The 19,577-nt window shown below is 41.6% G+C and overlaps 1 protein-coding gene across 1 annotated transcript in view; it reads right to left on the bottom strand.

Moving 5' to 3' along the window:
* C8A (complement C8 alpha chain) overlaps positions 1 to 19,577 on the bottom strand; it is a 72,867-nt gene that overhangs the window by 18,678 nt on the left and 34,612 nt on the right. The window contains exon 7 of the mRNA XM_005678355.3: positions 19,206 to 19,446. Coding sequence (XP_005678412.1) covers positions 19,206 to 19,446 — 241 coding nt within the window. The remainder of the gene's footprint in view (positions 1 to 19,205; positions 19,447 to 19,577) is intronic.

The raw sequence follows: 19,577 nt of genomic DNA, 5'->3' as shown, positions 1-19,577 counted from the left end.
CACGGCATCCCTATGCGTCCATCATGGTATCCCCATGCCTCCCTATAGCATAGTATTTAGCGCACTATGGCAATTGTCAATTTCTTGATCTGTTTTTCCAATTATTCTGCAAACTTACAATGTCATCTCTTGGATTTTCAAGACTTAGCATGTGACAGGCCCCAGAAGTGCCCAGGGATGCGCAAATTCCAACCTATTTAGACAGTACCTCTAAAATGTTTCTTTGAGAGTCACTGGTCTTCTTTTGGTTGGTGATACAAATTGCATCTTTGTAGTATCTCCTGTTTGATTGAGTTGGTATTTTATAACGCTCTTTCATCAACATTATCTTATCAGAGCCTCAAAACAATCTTACGGGACCAGGAGGCTTTGCTCTTTTTACAGGCAAACTAGGGTTGGAAAAGGAAGTAACTGTGGGGGTTAAGCGTGTGAACTCAGGAGGCAGAGTTCTACCCATCCCTGGGAGTGTGGCTTTGGGTGAATGACTGAGCTTCTCTGTGCCTCATGTTGCCCATTTGAAAATGGAGATGAAAATGGATTCTATACATGAGTCTCTAAAAGCAGTGTCTGGTACAATTAAGTGTTCAACAAATTTTGTTAGTCTTTGCTGTGGTTGTTAGGTAACTTGCCTTAAGATCTATGACTAATAAGCCCAAGAATCAGGGTTTGATGCGAGGTGTGCTATACCCAAACTCAGGGCCCACTCCATCTCATCAAGGCAGTCTTACTCTGCAGGAAACATTCATCACGGGGCATGAGTAGCAGCAGCCTCACCAAGACTTTCATTCCACGACCCCCTCATTCCACAAAGCAGCTCAGAAAAGGACTCTGTGCTTCCAATGGCTATTCTGGGGGCTGCGATCTCTTATACTCCCCTGCCTGATGAGAGGCTACCCTCAGAAACTCTGGCCCAATAGATGACTGTGGTCATGACAAGAGGCTGGAGGATAGCTGAGGGCCAGGCACTGTAGTGGAGACTCATCGAGCTGGAACGTCCATGCACACTGACTATCTGGACCTCTCTATATCACAGTTATCTATAGCATGGAGATTAGAACACTCTCTGTCTCACAGGGTTGCCCTAAGTGTTAAATGAGTTAATCCATGCCACGTACAGTGCTTCAGATAGTTCCTGGCTTGAAAGTAGCCAAAATGGTCAAGAATTACTATTATTACTGCTGCCAGAAATGCCACACCATACACAGGCTGTGCTGTTGGTTCCTGATTCTGAACTGGAAAAATCAGAGACTAAGGGAGGCTGAAGAGCTTATGAACACCTGTTTTCTTAATCAACTTCTTTGTGGTGTTAGCTGTACTGTAAACTGAGACAGAATGAATGAAGAAGATGGAACATCCACATTATGTGCTGGGCAAAAATTTTCCAGGCATTATTTAATATGCCAGATCATTCCACAGCAGGTATACTTTTTCCCATTTTAGAGATGAGCAATTCAAGGCTTAGATGGTTTCAGCCACTTGCCCAAAATGATACAATAAATAAATAGTAGACCAGGGATTGAACCAAGATCTGTGTCCAGAGCCCATTTTCTCCTTGCCACATCACTTGTGGGAGAGGGAGCTAAGGGTGGCCCTGGGTGTAATTTTGATATCATCATCACCTTCCTTTCAGGCTGAGGCTGTTTTCAGTGATAGAGGTGGAAAGTCAAAATCAGGATAAATTCAGGAGGATGGTGCTAAGGGTCTCAATTCCATGTGTATGTAAATGACTTAAGGGGGGTGGGGACAGAGCCAAGACACCAGGAGTCTGTCAGTCAATCAATACCATCCATCACTGTGAAGCCTGGTTGTCATGGTAACTGAAGATAAAGCCCGGAGCTTGTTAGAATCTAGTGCTTCCCTGTTCAGGGTGATTGGTTGGTTAGCAAACACAGTGAAAGACCTTTTGGGCCAACCCAGACTACTTAGCCATAAGTACAAGACCCTTTGCAGTCAGGTTCCTGCCCAGCTCACCGTCCTCACTGTTCAATCCCACTCAGTCTCTGTAAGGATTCACCTCTGACTCTTCAGAGTATAAGAGAAGCTCCAGAGTGTGCCCAGCATCTATGGGTTTAGATTCTGAACCAGCCCTGCTAGAAAGCACTGAGTTTCTAATGTGAGTCAGCCTCAGCCTCTGGGCAAAATTCCAGGGACACATCATTCACAATTTGCACTACGGAAGCAGGTGGTTGTAATAGTGTGATATACATAGAGCTATGTCCTGGGTACATTGAAGTACCTAAGACAGGCTCCCAAACCAGAGCCAGGGAGATGGAAAGACTGCCTGGAAAATCCTGAGTGAGCAGAGACCAAGGGTGAGTAAGCATTAGCCAGGTGATGAAGACTGAAGGAGGGGAGGGGAACAGAGTCCCAGGTGGAAGGAACAGCACCAAGGAGAAAGTGTGATCAAGTCAAGGGACCAGCAAGTAGCTCAGTACAACATAGACCCAGCAGGAGCTGTGGGCTGGAGGGCTGAGTGCATGCTCCCTTGTCCAGGGCAGGGACCCTCCTGTCTCAATCCTCACCTTTGCATGGCTCCAGCAGCTTGCTGTTCTGTAACTTGTCACCCTCTCTGTGGCTTCCTGGAAGCCGACACTGACTACATTTCCAGGTTACTGATACATCGTCACTCCTCCTGCAATAACCTAAACACTGGATTGTTCTCATGTATGCACTGGCCTCAGGGGCAAGCCCTCCACAGAGAGTCTGGCCTTGGGGTGAATCACTCCTCTCCTGTTGCTCATTCTTACCCCTTGCTGCTTCAGCCACTCCCACGCAACTCCCTCCTCTTAGAAAGATCCAGCTACGTGTTCCACCAGGCACGCTCCTACTCCACCTAATTTCAGAAGATCAGGTTTCAGTGTCTCTGGAGTCTAGAAGATGGGACGGAAGAAAGGGGCGGTGCTCCCTCCTTTGTACTTCTACTGATTTTTTTTATCACAGTGTATTCTTCTTAGCCCCCAACTGACTACATATTTCTCCAGGATGGAGATCTATGTGTTTTACCCCATATCTCTGGAAATCATGGGTTCTCTGAATATTTACTAGAAAAGTAGATAGATTGCTGAATGGATGGAGATTGGATTATGAGAAGAGTTTTCCTTGGAGATTGTTTCCTGCCTCTTAAGAAGGGAAAAATGCTCTGCTCAAAACCTTCCTGAAAGGGAATTATAAGCAAAAAAATAGCAATAATATACAAATGTGATGGAATATATGAAAAATTTGAGAAACTTAGATTACACATCCATCTTCCCCAATTATTTCTCATATACAGCTTAACCATCTGGGCTGCCTTTGTCCCATTCTAGTAAAGGAACAGAAAATACATAGCTCAGAGGTTCTCAGTCCCTGCTCAGACCCTTTAGGAATCCACCCCTGACTCTCTAGAGTGCAAGGAAAGCTCTGGAGGCTGTCCAGGATTGGTGGGATTTGATATTGAATTACCCCAGCCAGAAAGACACTGAAGCTCCTCCATGGGTCAGCCTCTAACGCTGACAGACATCACTGATTGGCCACAGTACTTTCTGGCTGAGCCCTTCTCTGGTGTCACAGTCCTCGACTCAACAGTCCCAGTAGCATTTGCTATTAAAACTCCCTGCCATTGGTGGCTTAGATACATTTTATGGCCTACAGGTCTTTAAGGCTTACTTCTTTGTGTGCCCTGGGTGCCAGCACACCATGCTTGTTCCTAGCTCTGTGAATGTACCCAAGCTTCAGAACAGACCATCAGTAGCTAGTCAGGTTAACCCTTAACAATTCTCTGTTATAATTCCCAGTCAAGGTTCAAACTGACCTAATACTGCCCTTAGGAGTGAATAACGAGTATAATACAACTTTGTGTGTGCATGCAGGCTAAGTCCCTTCAGTTGTGTCAACTCTCTGTGACCCCATGGACTGGAGCCCACCAGGATCCTCTGTCCATGGGACTCTCCAGGCAAAAATATTGGAGTAGGTTTCCATGCCCTCCTCGAGGGGATCTCCCCAACTCAAGGACAGAACCCACGTTTCTTACATCTCCTGCATTGGCAGGCTGACTCTTTACCACTAGTGCCACCTGGGAAGCTGATACTACTTCCTTCAGTTGAGTCGCTCAGTCATGTCTGACTCTTTGTGACCCCATGAATCGCAGCACGCCAGCCTTCCCTGTCCATCACCAATTCCCAGAGTCCACCCAAACTCATGTCCATTGAGTCGGTGATGCCATCCAGCCATATCATCCTCTGTCGTCCCCTTTTCCTCCTGCCCCTAATCCCTCCCAGCATCAGAGTCTTCTCCAATGAGGCAACTCTTCCCATGAGGTGGCCAAAGTACTGGAGTTTCAGCTTTAGCATCAGTCCCTCCAAAGAACACCCAGGACTGATCTCCTTTAGGATGGACTGGTTGGATCTCCTTGCAGTCCAAGGGACTATCAAGAGTCTTCTCCAACTCCACAGTTCAAAAGCATCAATTCTTCGGTACTCAGTTTTCTTCACAGTCCCACTCTCACATCCATACGTGACCACTGGAAAAATCATAGCTTTGACTAGACGGACCTTTTTTGGCAAACTAATGTCTCTGCTTTTGAATATTCTGTCAGGTTGGTCATAACTTTCCTTCCAAGGAGTAAGTGTCTTTTAACTTCATGGCTGCAATCACCATCTGCAGTGATTTTGGAGCCCCCCAAAATAAAGTCTGACACTGTTTCCACTGTTTCCCCATCTATTTCCCATGAAGTGATGGGACCAGATGCCATGATCTTCGTTTTCTGAATGTTGAGCTTGAAGCCAACTTTTTCACTCTCCTCTTTCACTTTCATCAAGAGGCTTTTTAGTTCCTCTTCACTTTCTGCCATAAGGGTAGTGTCATCTGCATATCTGAGGTTATTGAGGTTTCTCCTGGCAATCTTGAGTCCAGCTTCTGCTTCTTCCAGCCCAGCATTTCTCATGATGTATTCTGCGTATAAGTTAAATAAGCAGGGTGACAATATACAGCCTTGACGTACTCCTTTCCCTATTTGGAACCAGTGTGTTGTTCCATGTCCAGTTGGAACTGTTGCTTCCTGACCTGCATATAGGTTTCTCAAGAGGCAGGCCAGGTGGTCTGGTATTCCCATCTCTTACAGAATTTTCCACACTTTATTATGATCCACACAGTCAAAGGCTTTGGCATAGTCAATAAAGCAGAAATAGATGTTTTTCTGTAACTCTTGCTTTTTTGATGATCCAACGGATGTTGGCCATTTGATCTCTGGTTCCTCTGCCTTTTCTAAAACCAGCTTGAACATCTGGAAGTTCACAGTTCACATATTGTTGAAGCCTGGCTTGGAGAATTTTGAACATTACTTTACTAACGTGTGAGATGAATGCAATTGTGCGGTAGTTTGAGCATTCTTTGGCATTGTCTTTCATTGGGATTGGAATAAAAACTGACCTTTTGCAGTCCTGTGGCCACTGCTGAGTTTTCCAAATTTGCTGGCATATTGAGTGCAGCACTTTCACAACATCATGTTTCAGGATTTGAAATAGCTCAACTGGAATTCCATCACCTCCACTAGCTTGTTCTTAGTGATGCTTTCTAAGGCCCTTGGGTATTTTTAAAACCTCACTTAACCACTTTCAAATCACAAGTGGTTTAATTGTTTTAAAAAAAGAAGATAAGCAAAATAATATCCAGAGATATCACAGAAGCGCTGAACCAAGAATTAGAAATCGTTATTTCATCGTTCACTTTGCTTCTAAGCGGTGGTGTCACCTTGGATGCATCATTTATCATTCAGTACCTTGTTTTCATCATTTGTAGAATGGCTACAGCCATAAAAGACAGCTCAAAGCATTGCCAGGAAGCTTAAATGGGATGAAATTCATGTAAGCACTCAGTATGCTGCCTGCCACAGAGTTAGAACTCAGTGATTGCTTGTTTTTTTCATTTTTATTTAGATAAGCTGTTTCATTACATGAGCGTTCACACACCTGTTTCAGCAGTTAATACTAACAGCTGCCTCTAGATTTCCCCTTTGACTACCTTCCTGTATTGGTTAATTGCCTGCATCAATTTGACTGGGCCAGGGTGTCCAGATATTTGATCAAACGTTATTCTGGGTGTTTCTGTGAGCTATTTTTGGATGATATCAACATTTAAATCAGTAGCTTGAGTAAAGCAGATTGCTCTCCCTAAAGTGGGTGGGACTCATTCAATTTGAAATCCTGTATAGACAAAAAGACTGACCCTTCCCTGAGTGAGAGAGGATTCTTCCTGCCTAACATTCCTTGACATAAATCACAGCAAGATCCTCTATGACCCATCTCCTAAAGTCATGGAAATATAAGCAAAAGTAAACAAATGGGACCTAACTAAACTTAAAAGCTTTTTCACAGCAAAGAAAACTATAAACTAGGTGAAAAGACAACCCTCAGAATGGGAGAAAATAATAGTAGATGAAACAACTGACAAAGAATTAATCTCCAAAATATACAAGCAGCTCATGAAGCTCAATACCAGAGAAGGAAACAACCCAGTTAAAAAGTGGGCAGAAGACCTAAATAAGCATTTTTCCAAAGAAGACATAAAGATGGCTAAAAAACACATGAAAAGATGCTTAACATTGCTCATTATTAAATAAATGCGGATCAAAACTGCAATGAGGTATTACCTCACAAGGATCAGAATGGGCATCATCAAAAAAATCTACAAACAATAAATCCTGGAGGGGGTGTGGAGAAAAGGGAAACTTCTTGTACTGTTGTTGGAAATGTAAATTGATACAGCTACTATGGAAAACTGTATGGATCCCTTAAAAAAAAAACTAAGAATAAAACTACCTTATGACCCAACAATCCCACTACTGGGCATATACCCTGAGGAAACCATAACTGAAAAAGACGCATGTACCCCAGTGTTCATCACAGCACTATTTACAATAGCTAGGAAATGGAATCAACCTAGATGCCCATCGACAGATGACTGGATAAAGAAGTTGTGGTGCATATACACAATGGAATATTGCTCATCTATAAAAGGAACACTTTTGAGTGAGGTAGGTGAACCGAGAGCCTGTCATACAGAGTGAAGTAAATCAGAAAACGAACATTGTATATTAATGCATACATGTGGGATTTAGAAAGAGGGTATTGGTGAACCTATTCGCAGGGCAATAAAGAAGGCACAAACATAAGGAACAAACTTGTGGATACAGCCGGGGAAGGAGAGGATGGGACAAACTGAGAGAGTAGCATTGAATCATATGCATTACCATATTTAAAATAGATTGCCGGTGGGAATTTGCTCTGTGATGCAAGAAGCTCAAATCTCGTGCTCTGTGACAACCTAGAGGAGTGGGATGGGGTGGAGGGTGGGAGGGAAGTTCAAGAGGGACATATGTATACCTATGGCTGACTCATGTTGATGTATGGCAGAAACCAACACATTATTGTAAAGAAATTATCCTCCAATTAAATTCAAATAAACTTTTTTAAAAAGGGAGGATTCTTCCTGCCTAATTGCCTTGAACTGGAAAATTGGCTTTTTTTCTTGCCTTTGGACTCAAACTAAAACATCAGCTATTTCTGGGTCTCAAACCTCCAACCTTCACATTGGGACTACACCATCAGCTCCCCTGATTCTTAGGCCTTTGAACTCAAACTGGAACTAAATCATCAACTCCCCTAAGTCCACAGCTTGCCAAATATGGATCTTGGGACTTGTCAGGCTCTATCGTTGTGTGAGCCAATATTTTACAAGAACTCTCTTTACTTATATAAGTAAAGTGTGTATTGGAGAACCCTAATATACTTCCTAGTGCCTTTGTCATGGCTAGTGATGACTTTTCCTTTATTTAAAGTGATTAGATGAGTGGCTACAGTCAGCGGAGCACACTGGGTTAAGACAGTATGACTACCCCCAAAAGCAAGCAATACAGCTGACATCATGATCCAGCCCATTTACAGCCAGCTGAAATAACCATACTTTCTGTGATGCTTGCTGAGGCTTCCCTTCCTACTGTATTCTGTTTCATTTTATTAAATGCTAGTCCTGGCTCACTAAATTTCTCTTACAATCTGCTAGTGGGCTGTAGCCTATAGTTTGAAAAACCCTAGGTAAAACATCTGTGAGGCATTATAGAATGTTTATTAATATCACAGGTTCTCACGCTGAACTTGGACTCCACCCGTAATAACAAGGCAAACTTGACCTTGCACAAGATATTTAACGTTGCTGAGCTTCAGTTCTTCATTTGTAAACTGAGTGTTATAGTATGCTCTTCCCAGGTCTTTCCTGAGGATAGAATGAGATAGTGCATTTAAATGCCTAATTCAGTGTCTGCCATGTGATGAGATGCTCAGTAACTGCTAGCCATTTTACCACTGCTTCTAGAGTTTAAGCCCTTGGAATATAGTATCAGAATGAATGACAGAGTGTGAAGAAATGGGGAGGAGGTGATGGGAGGTAAATACATGGACAATATATAAACTCTATCAGAAGACCTTAATTCAATACCAATTGAATCATACTGAGCCAGTTACTTGGGCTCTTTAGACCTAAGCTTTCTCTATAGAATTGGGGAGAAAAATATTAATAAATTCCTTATAAGCAATTATGAAGATCATTTTCAATACCAGATGTGAATGACTGTATTTTACCAACCTTAGGAGTTAATATATTTATTAGAATCAAATATTTTATATATATTTTGTTAAAACCAAATATTTTAGTTATTTCTAAGTACAGTGAAAACAAAAATAAATTGTTAATTCACTATAGGTGGTAACCAATCTGGTTGTCCCTATAATAAATCATCCCTGACTATAATCACATGATTATAACAGAGAAACCCTGTTACCTGCTATATGAGATAATAGGATCCATGTTGGTGTCTAGACAGTGCTAACCATATTTTGTGCGCTTAATATATGTTTGTTGAATGAAAAGCGATTGAATAAATAAAGAGAAGGAAAGAGGACAAAGGAAAAGAATGTAAAACTATAATTGGCATCAACTTTAGTGAGATTTTTGCCATGCCCCTATGGCTTTTTCTACCCAGTGTGTTAGGTAGTAGACCAGTTGGCCCAAGGACCCTAGTTGGAAAGTGATGATCAGTGATGGGCTGAATGTATTGCATTTTCACTGAAAGGGTCATTTCCAGGGTCATTGTTATCTGGCATCCATCAAAGGGAGGCATGATGGAACATAGGCACTGATTGGGCTTGTTAAGACTTTGAAAGATAGTGAAAAGAATTCAAACTGACCTTGATCAATGGGAGGAGCAGTCCCTCCAAAATGGGATGAAGCTCTAGGGACAGAAATGAATGATCTTGATTTTTTTAAATGGCCAGGTAAGGGACAGAAGCATGAATGCTAAGATTCCAACTCTTACAGCAGAAGTGTTGGCCACTGCAGGCTGGGCATAATGATGTTTCTTCCATTTGAACAATGTTTCAAAGCTGACCAGTTGCAGAGACCTATGAGATAGGTTGCCTTATTGTCCCCACATTACAGATGAGAGGATAGTTAAGATTGTAGAATTAACAACTGGACAGCTGGGAGTAATGAATATGGTAATAGTAACACCAACATTGTTGTTGTTCAGTCATTCAGTCATGGCTGACTCTTTGCAACCCCATGGACTGCAGCACGCCAGGCATCCCTGACCTTCACTATCTCCCTGAGTTTGCCCAAACTCATGTCCATTGAGTCAATGATGCCATCCAACTATCTCATCCTCTGTCATCCCATTTTCCTCCTGCCCTCAATCTTTCCCAGCAGCAGGGTCTTTTCCAATAAGTTGGCTCTTTGCATCAAGTGGCCAAAGTATTGGAGCTTCAGTATCAGTCCTTCCAATGAACATTCACAGTTGATTTCCTTTAGGATTGACTGGTTTGATCTCCTTGCTGTCTGAGAGACTCTCAAAAGTCTTCTCCAGCACCGCAGTTCATAAGCATCGATTCTTTGGTGCTCAGCCTTTTTTATTGTCCAGCTCTCACATCCATACATGACTACTGGAAAAACCACAGCTTTGACTAGATGGACCTTTGTTGGCAAAGTGATGTCTCTGCTTTATAATATGCTGTCTAGGTTTGTCATAGCCTTTCTGCCAAGGAGCAAGAGTCTTTTAATTTCATGACTGCAGTCAACATCTTCAGTGATTTTGTAGTGCAAGAAAATAAAGTCTGTCACTGTTTTCATTATTTCCCATTCTATTTGCCATGAAGTGATGGAACTGGATGCTGTGATCAAAGTTTTTGAATGCTGAGTTTTAAGCCAGCTTTTTCATTCTCCTCTTTCACCTTCATCCAGAAGCTCTGTAGTTCCTCTTCATTTTCTGCCATTAGGGTGGTGTCATCTGCACATCTGAGGTCATTGATATTTCTCCCCACATCTTGATTCTAGTTTGTGCTTCATCCAGCCTGGCATTTCTCATGATGTACTCTGCATATAAGTTAAATAAGCCAGGGGACAATACACAGAGCCTTGATGTACTCTTTTCCCAATTTGGAACCAATCTTTTGTTCCATTTCTGTTTCTCACTGTTGCCTCTTGACCTGCATACAGATTTCTCAGAAGGCAGGTAAGGTGGTCTGGTATTCCCATCTCTTTAAGAATTTTCCACAGTTTGTTGTAATACACAAAGCCAAAGGCTTTAGCTTAGTCAGTGAAGCAGAATTAGATGTTTTCCTGGAATTCTCTTGCTTTTCCTATGATTCAACAGATATTGGCAATTTGATCTCTGGTTCTTCTGCCTTTTCTAAATCCAACTTGTACATCTGGAAGTTCTCAGTTCATGTACTGTTGATACCTAGCTTGAAGGATTTTGAACATTATCTTGCTAGCATGTGACATGAACACAATTGTGTGGTAGTTTGAACATTCTTTGTCATTGCCTTTCTTTGGGATTGGAATGAAAACTGACCTTTTCCAGTCTTGTGGGCAATGCTGAGTTTTCCAAATTTGCTGGCATATTGACTGCAGCACTTTGCAGCATCTTTCAGGATTTGAAATAACTGGCTGGAATTCCATTACCTCACTAGCTTTGTTAGTAGTATTGCTTACTAAGACCCACTTGATTTCACACTCCAGGATGTCTGGCTCTAGATGAGTGATCACACCGTTGTGGTTATCCATGTCATTAAGATCTTTTTTGTAGAGTTCTTCTGTGTATTCTTACCACCTCTTCTTAATATCTTCTGCTTCTTTTAAGTTCATGCCATTTCTGTCTTTTATTGTGTCCATCTTTGCATGAAATACTCCCTTGATATCTCCAATTTTCTTGAAGAGATCTCTAGTCTGTCCCATTCTATTGTTTTCCTCTATTTCTTTGCATTGTTCACTTAAGAAGGTTTTCTTATCTCTCCTTTCTATTCTTTGGAACTGTGCATTCAGGTAGGTGTATCTTTCCCTTTCTCCTTTGCCTTTCACTTCTCTTCTTTACTCAGCTATTTGTAAGGCCTCCTCAGACAACCATTTTGCCTTATTGCATTTCTTTTTCTTAGGAATGGTTTTGGTCACTGCCTCCTGTACAATGTTATGAACCTCTGTCCATGGTTCTTCAGGCACTTTTGTCTATCAGATCTAATCCCTTAAATCTATTTGTCACTTCCACTGTGTAATCATAAGGAATTTGTTTTAGGTTATTCTTGAATGGCCTAGTGATTTTCCCTACTTTCTTCAATTAAAGTCTGAATTTTGCAATAAGGAGCTCATGATCTGAGCCACAGTCAACTCCTGGTCTTGTTTTTGCTGACTGTAAAGAGCTTCTACATCTTCAGCTGCAAAGAATATAATCAATCTGATCTTGGTATTGACCATCTGGTGATGTCCATGTAAACAGCCTTCTCTTATGTTGCTGGAAGAGGATGTTTGCAATGATCAATGCATTCTCTTGGCAAACTCTGCTAGCCTTTGCCCTGCTTAATTTTGTACTCCATGCCCAAACTTGCCTGTTTCTCCAGATATCTCTTGACTTCCTACTTTTGCATTTCAGTCCCCTATGATGAAAAGAACTTCTTCTTCTTCTTCTTTTTTTTTTTTTTTTGGTGTTAGTTCTATAAAGTCTTTTAGTCTTCACAGAACAGTTTAACTTCATCTTCTTCAGCTTTAGTGGTTGGGGCATAGACTTGAATCACTGTGATGTTGAATGGTTTGCCTTGAAACAAACCAGGTTCATTCTACCATTTTTTGAAATTGCACTCAAGTACTGCATTTCAAACTCTTGACCATGAGGGCTACTCCTTTTTTTCTAAGGGATTCTTGCCCATGGTAGTAGATATAACAGTCATCTGAATTAAATTCACCCATTTCCATCATAGTTTTACTGCACCAACATCGTGTAGCAGTAAGTACCATTTTTAAACTCTTATTACTATATGTCAGGCCCTGGGCCACCTAATCACATCTCTTTCTTTCTCTTAGTCACTAAGTTATGTCCAACTCTTGTGACCCCATGGACTGTTGCCTGCCAGTCTCCTCTGTCCATGGGATTCTCCAGGCAAGAATACTGGAGTGGGTTGCCATGTCCTTCTCCAGGGGATCTTCCTGACCCAGGAATCGAACCCAATGGAGGCAGATTCTTTACTGACTGAGCTTTGAGGGAAGCCCTGATCACATAGACTGTTTCATTTCATATTCATAACAGTCCTATGAAGTGTCTTCTGTCATTGCCTCATTTAGGGGAACAGGAACCAGGCAGGAAGAGGGAGGCATTTGCCTGAGGGCATTTGCCCAAGGGTCCCATGGTCAGTCAGTGGTAGAGATGAGATGTGAACACAGGGAATCTAAATTAGAACACTTTTCAGTAATTGATGCTTAATGAGTGCTCATTATCATTAGCATTACTCTAAATATTTTCTGTGGATAACTTTTCTTATTCCTCACAATTAATATGAGTTAAATGCCATTAATACCTCCAGCTTAAGGGATGAAGAAATTAAGACTTAAAATGATTAAATAATCTGCCCACAATCACACAGTAACATGACAGAACTCATATTTTCAAACACTAAGGTATACTAACATCCTGCATTTAGGGGAAATCAAATCTCTTTAAACACTTACCATCCAAAATGTACTGATGCTTGGAATTATTCTCAAACAAGCCTTTATTATCACTCCTATTTGGGTCTTAAAAAAAAACTGAGGTTCAGAGAAATTAAGTTCCCTGATCGGGGTCATGCAATACTAAATGGTAGAACCAAGCTCTCCACCCAGATGTGTCTGACTCCCAAGTTTAGATTCCTCACTACCATCTGCCAGCATATTTCTTCATTCCACAGACTTTGATCAAATGATTCTGCTACTTACTCACCCCACCTAAAACTGTAATCTATAATAATAACCACTGCTTACACAGTATTTTCTTTATCATGATGCTTTTTAGAAATATCTTCATTAATTCTCATAATGGTTTTTAAAAGTAGTTTATTATACTTACATTAGTTGTGGGAAAACTGAAACTCAGAGATACAAAGTAGTAGCTTTTAAATGGCAGAACCAAAAGCAAAGATATCTTTGTAAAAAGAACCCTTTTCACTACCACATTGCCTGATGGCTTTCATGGGGCCATAAAGTACTATTGGCTTCCTTCACAAGTGGAGCATCAATAGAAGTCACTCTCTGTAAGATCATTGCAGACCTTCTCAATATTCCAAACTGCAGAATCCAGAGACTTCCCTGGTGGCTCAGCAGTGAAGAATCCACCTGTAATGCAGGGGACTCAGAGACATAGGTTCAAATCCCTGGGTCAGGAAGATTCCCTGGAGGAGGAAATGGCAATTCACTCCAGGAATCTTGCCCGAAAAATCCCATAAACAGAAGATCTTAGTGGACTATTGTCCATGGTGCCACAGAAGAGTTGGACACACCTGAGTGTCTAACACTCAGCAACAGAATCATGAACCTTTAGAGCTTTGAGGGCTAGTAGTTTACTTTCTATTCCATGCATAGCTTCCCTCACATCATCCCAGATGGAGGTATCTTATCTGACTTACTTAGATACCTTAACTTATAAGAAAATCTGTTTCATGTGGCATTTGAGAGACAAAGGTCACCGAAGCTAAGCTAAATGTGTCAAGGAAGCCCGAATGCCTCAAGAGGTAAAGAATCTGCCTGCAATGCAGGAGATACAGGAGACAAGGGTTCGATTCCTGGGCTGGGAAGATACCTTGGAGAAGGAAACGGCAACCCCCTCCAGTATTCTTGCCTGAAAAATTCCGTGGACAGAGGAGCCTGGCAGCTACAGTCCATAGGGTCACGAAGAGTCGGGCACAACTGAGCATGCATGTGCAAGGCCTACCTACGTTGGCCATCAAGGGGAAGCTAGCCCATTGTCTAGCAGAAAAGACACATAGATAATTACAATCAGTATGGTGCATGAATTTATATATACATACATATAGATTCTGGGTTATTTTCCTGGCTCGAGAATCCCTGCCATATTTCCAAATGCCTAGAGGTACCTCTCCTAGGAAGTTGGCCCTCCCAGGCACACTCATCATGTTCTTCTCACCCTATTATGTGTGTGTGTGTGTGTGTGTGTGTGTGTGTGTGTGTGTGTGTGGTTGAAATATAATATAGAAGGAGTATTTACACTTCACAATTCACACCCAGGTCATCTGCAAATTACCCAAACTCTATTTTAAAATATGTCTCGAATCGATCATGTTCTTTCATCTCCATTCTGATTCCTTACCTGGATATCAACAGGAGTCTTCTAACTGTGCTCCCTGAGTCTGCTCTCACCCCCTCAAATCTGTGCTCTCCAAACAGTGGAGGGACCTACTGACGCAGAGATTAGGCCATGGCACTGCTGGGTAGCATTTTAGTGATTTCCTTTTCACTACTGACAAAGTCTATACTTCTTACTATGACCAGCAAGACCATCTGCAGCTATTTCCAACCTCAGCTCCCTCCATCCCCTACCTTATCTGCAGGCTTCAGCCACACATTCTTATTTCAGTTCTCAAACACTCCACGTTGTCCATTCTGCCCAGGGCACCTTCCCTCTGGTCTTGGGAATCTCCTTCTGAGTATCTTTTTGGACCTTATCCTATTTACTCAAGAGATTTTCCCAGATAATCCTAAACTGATTGTCTTCTCCCTCTCCTTCCGCAGTTAGTCTCTATTTCTACAACCTGCTCATTTTTCTACGTAGCTCATATCACAATTTGCAATTGGCTCAGCTGGTAAAGAATCCACGTGCAATGAGGAAGACCTGGGTTTGATCCCTGGGTTGGGAAGATCCCCTGGAGAAGGGAAAGGCTACCCACTCGAGTATTCTGGCATGGAGAATTCCGTGGACTATATAGTCCATGGGGTCTCCAAAAGTCGGACACGACTGAGTGACTTTCATTTCACTTCACTTCATGTATCTATTCATTAGCTCACTCAGCAGAAGCTATTGAGGCCAAACACTGTTCTACGAAATGAATATATAATAGCAAACAAAACATATGAGGTCTCTGCTCTCATGGAACATGCACACTAGGAGGAAGAGGTTGACAATAAATAAGCATGTGAACATGCTAATTACTGAATATGTGATAGCCTGAGAATTAAAATAGGGTGCGGTACCAAAGAAGGACTTGCTACATGGTCATAAAAGGCCTTTTAGAAAGGCAGGTATTTAAGTTGAGATTTGAATGGTTAGAATACAGCTATGCAAACATCAGAGGGAAGGGTAGCCCAGACAGAGAGAACTGCTAATACCAAGGCTGTAGGCTAAAATAAGCTTGCTATGTTAGAGTGTTTGCAGAACAACAATGACAACAACAAGAATAGAAAGAAATGAAAGAAAAAGTAAAAGGAAAGAGGAGAAAACTAAAGAAAGACAAAATAAAAGCCATCATACTCTAGCAGTGGCCAGATAAGAGATCACAGTAGTTCGGACCAGTTAGATGGTAATGGAGATGGGGTCAGATGCCATGTATGCTTTAGAAATAAAAGATGACAGATCTCACTGATGAGGGGCAGAAAGTAAAGGAGGAACCAAGAATGACATCTGGATTTTAAGGTGTTTATTTAGTTTCTTCCACTAGATTGTAAGCTTTGCAAGAACAGGAACCATATCAATTTTGTTTACCTGCCACACAATAGAAACATATTTGATAAATGCATATCTGTATGAACAAAACTATGAAAGAATGGGCAGAGGGATGTCAGGGCAGGTTTCACAGAGGTGGGGATACCCATACAAGGTTCCAAAGAATAAGTTGAAATCTGTCAGGTTGACAAGATGGGGAAGCATTTTGGAGGCTGACAGACAGCACCAACAAAAGGAGGCAGGAAACATGCATGAACAGAACAGTGTCACTGAAGTACTAGGTAAATTATCAGCTCGGTAATAGAGCCAGACTCCAGAGAGGCCATATGGTGAATGCACTATTCTCTTTGTCATATTTTTATATAAAGACAAATAATAGGAGCTCCAAAGAAGGGATGAAGGAGAAAAAAGTCTAAATCCAGAAATTCCAGCCCAAAGCCATTCTGATCCCTGTAGAATGCAGAAAGCTGTCAGCAGCAGCCCTTGAGGAAAGTCTAGGGTCCCATTGAAGTCTAACATCACCTCCTCAACATCCAAGACGTCCCTTGATTTTTGATTCACGGTTTCATGCTGTCTTTAGGGGAGACGCATTTTATCTAAAGGACACATAGAAGAAAACAGCCTTGCGCATCCTCTGGGATGAACCCATAGAGGATCTGAGGCAAACCCAAGGACAGATGAGTCCCCAAAGCAAAGCAGCCCATGTGTTCATTTAAATCATTCCATTCCAAGCTCAGCTCTTTGAGGGAGGGGATGTATTCCACACTGTGTGTTTCTTAGAAACAAGCACTTAATAGAATATAAATATTATTAAAATCATATAGATCAGAGAGAAAAAAGACATTGAAAAAGACGAGAGCGAGAGAAGGAGTGAGAGAGAGGGTGAGAAAGAGACAAAGAGAAAATTAGACAAACATCAAACATGGAGTGAGAGTATGCGTGAGTCTGTTTGTCAAAGGGAAAGAAGGTAGATGTTTTTGTTCTTTGTAGGTTAATATGTAAATGACATTCTGATTTATTAGCGGGCTCCAGCAGATGAGGTGATGATTAGCACATTTCCATATTTATAGAAAAGCAACACTAACTTTCCGGATTTATAGAAAATCAGCTCTTCACAAATAGCAAATTGTGCTATTATCGACATATGGCTTTCTATAAACAGAGCTGAGGTAATTATCCCTGGGACAATTCGTTGGTGGGCTCCTTTTGAATATTAACCACATTGGAAGCCCATTTCTGCCTCACAGATTTTAAAGCAGAGGGGGCTTGAGATACCCCAGGCAATTAATTAGTAATCCAGTACCAAAGACAGAGCCCAGATGAAAGGCTGTACCAGAACACATGGTGAAAAGACGCAGGTCCAGGGGTCTGATGCCAGTTTCCTGCAGCCCTGGGCCAAATATAGGGAAGTAATTAACTTCCCTAAGGAGCCTCAGCACTTCTGGGGCTAAAACTAGAATAACACCAACCTCTAAATGTTGTCAAGAATATTAAATAAGAATATATACAACAGCCCCAGAACTTAGTATGTACTCAATAAATGTTAGCTCTTTGTTCTTCCTCATGGTTTTGAGTGACTCTTAAAAAGATCCATGTGAATTAAGTTTTTCAAACTCTTTTTTTATACTGATCTATCCTGAACTATTTCATTTGTCATGACTCTGCACATATATATGTCTTTAACCAAAAGAAGTTTCTTGAAGCAATAACTTATCCTCGCTGCCTACAAACCATTATGATATTTTCTCTTCTGTTCTGTGTTGTTCAAAATGTTTGTGATCCATACATTGATTTCAGGATCTACTATTGGTTTTCAACCTACAGTTTAAGTATTATGCCACAGGAAGGTAGGGACTGTATTTAGATTTGCTTGCCTTTCCTAGCACAAACCTGTAGAAGATACTGAATAGATATTTGAATTATAAAAGAATGGATACAGAGATAGATGGACAAGTTTATGAATGGCCCTAGTTAGGAATCTAAGTTAACGCCCTCTTCAAACTCAGTGTCTTGTTTTGCTCACTCACTGTGTAAACCCTGTGTTGAGCGCTAAAGAGGTGGAAAAGTGTCAGACACGAGGCTTGCTTTCAAGGATCTTGCTGTCTAGATGACATGAGAAATAATTAACATTTGGAAAATTGCTTTAAAGACTAAACTGTGGAATTTATATGAATGTGTTGAAGGAAGGAAGGAATTGACCAGCCTGAACTGGTGCAGTCAGAGAAACTTCTTGAAACTTGGAGGTTGAACCTGGGCTTGAAAAATGGATACACCTCTCACCCTTCTACTCATTCACTGGTTCTCAAACTATACTAAGCATCAGAATAACCTGGAGGGTGATTGTCGAAACACACTGCTGGACCTACTCCCAGAGTTTCCCATTTAGCAGGTTTGGGATGAGAACCTGAGAATTTGCATTTTAACACATTCCCAGGTGATGCTAATGCTGTTGGTGGGAGTCCGCATGTTTTAGAACCACTATTCTAGCAGTTTGGAGTGAGACCATGGAGATTGTTGATGTCTTGCTAAGGATTTTAGGTTTTAGTATTAGCCTTGTAGGATCTTAGGCAAGGAGGTGACATCCTAAGATATGTGAGGCAGAAATATCCTCCTGGTAGCAGTGTTGAGAATGGATTGGAAGGAGTGAGTCTTCCTTTGAAGACCATTTCGGAGTTGCTGCAGTAGTAAGTGAAAGGTATAAACCCAGCCTCCCATTGCAGGAGGGGATGTAGAAGAAAGGATGGAGGAGAGCTGCTCAGGAGAGAGAGCTGAAGGGTCTTAGAGATCTACAGGGATGGAGGGGAAGGAGGGTCTGGGATGACTCTAGGTTTCTGCCATCACTGACTGCTTGGATGGCCGTTCTACCCACCAATAATCTACATTTAAAATGTTTTAACATTTTAAACAGCAAAACCCCAGAGACCCTTTATTATTAAAGAGATAACTATGGTGCCATAGAAAATGCATGATTTTGGACAGCCAGACAAGTCTGCATTCAAACTCTATCTGTGGTGCTTCCTAGCAAGCCACTTCACCCTATTGAACCTCAAGTTTCTATAAATAATAATACCAATGCTACCTTAGAGAGTTGTCATGGAGACTAAGTGAGATCATGCGTGGCTGAGTCAGTGACTAGAAAACTGCTCACCACGTCTGGTGTACGCGTTGAACACCATGTGCGTCGCGCACCCATTCTACTTACCAGCTGTTTCCATTTTTTCTCTGTTAAGCACGAGGATATACTCATAGACACCACCCATCGATCCAGACGTTATGTAATGGGTGCCATAGTCATTGATGAACTTGGCGTACATGCCATAGTGGTATTGCTCTGGAAGCTCCATTAGTGACTGCTGCATACCTTCATCCAGCATGATGTTTTCCCTCCTCATCTTAAAATGAGCAGTCTGCACCTTTGTGAAAATTCTCATAAAGATGTATTTCTGCCAACAACAACAACCACCATTAAATGAGGGAAAAGAACAGAGAGAGTATATATTTTACCACACGAGATCACGTAAAAGGTCAGCATTTAGTACCTGCAGATATATATATATACCTATGTATAACTGTG

The sequence above is a fragment of the Capra hircus genome, chromosome 3 (assembly GCF_001704415.2).
Source record: "Capra hircus breed San Clemente chromosome 3, ASM170441v1, whole genome shotgun sequence".
Lineage (NCBI taxonomy): Eukaryota > Metazoa > Chordata > Mammalia > Artiodactyla > Bovidae > Capra > Capra hircus.
The sequence above is the reverse complement of the archived record's forward strand: the minus strand, read 5'-3'. Positions and strand labels throughout refer to the sequence as shown.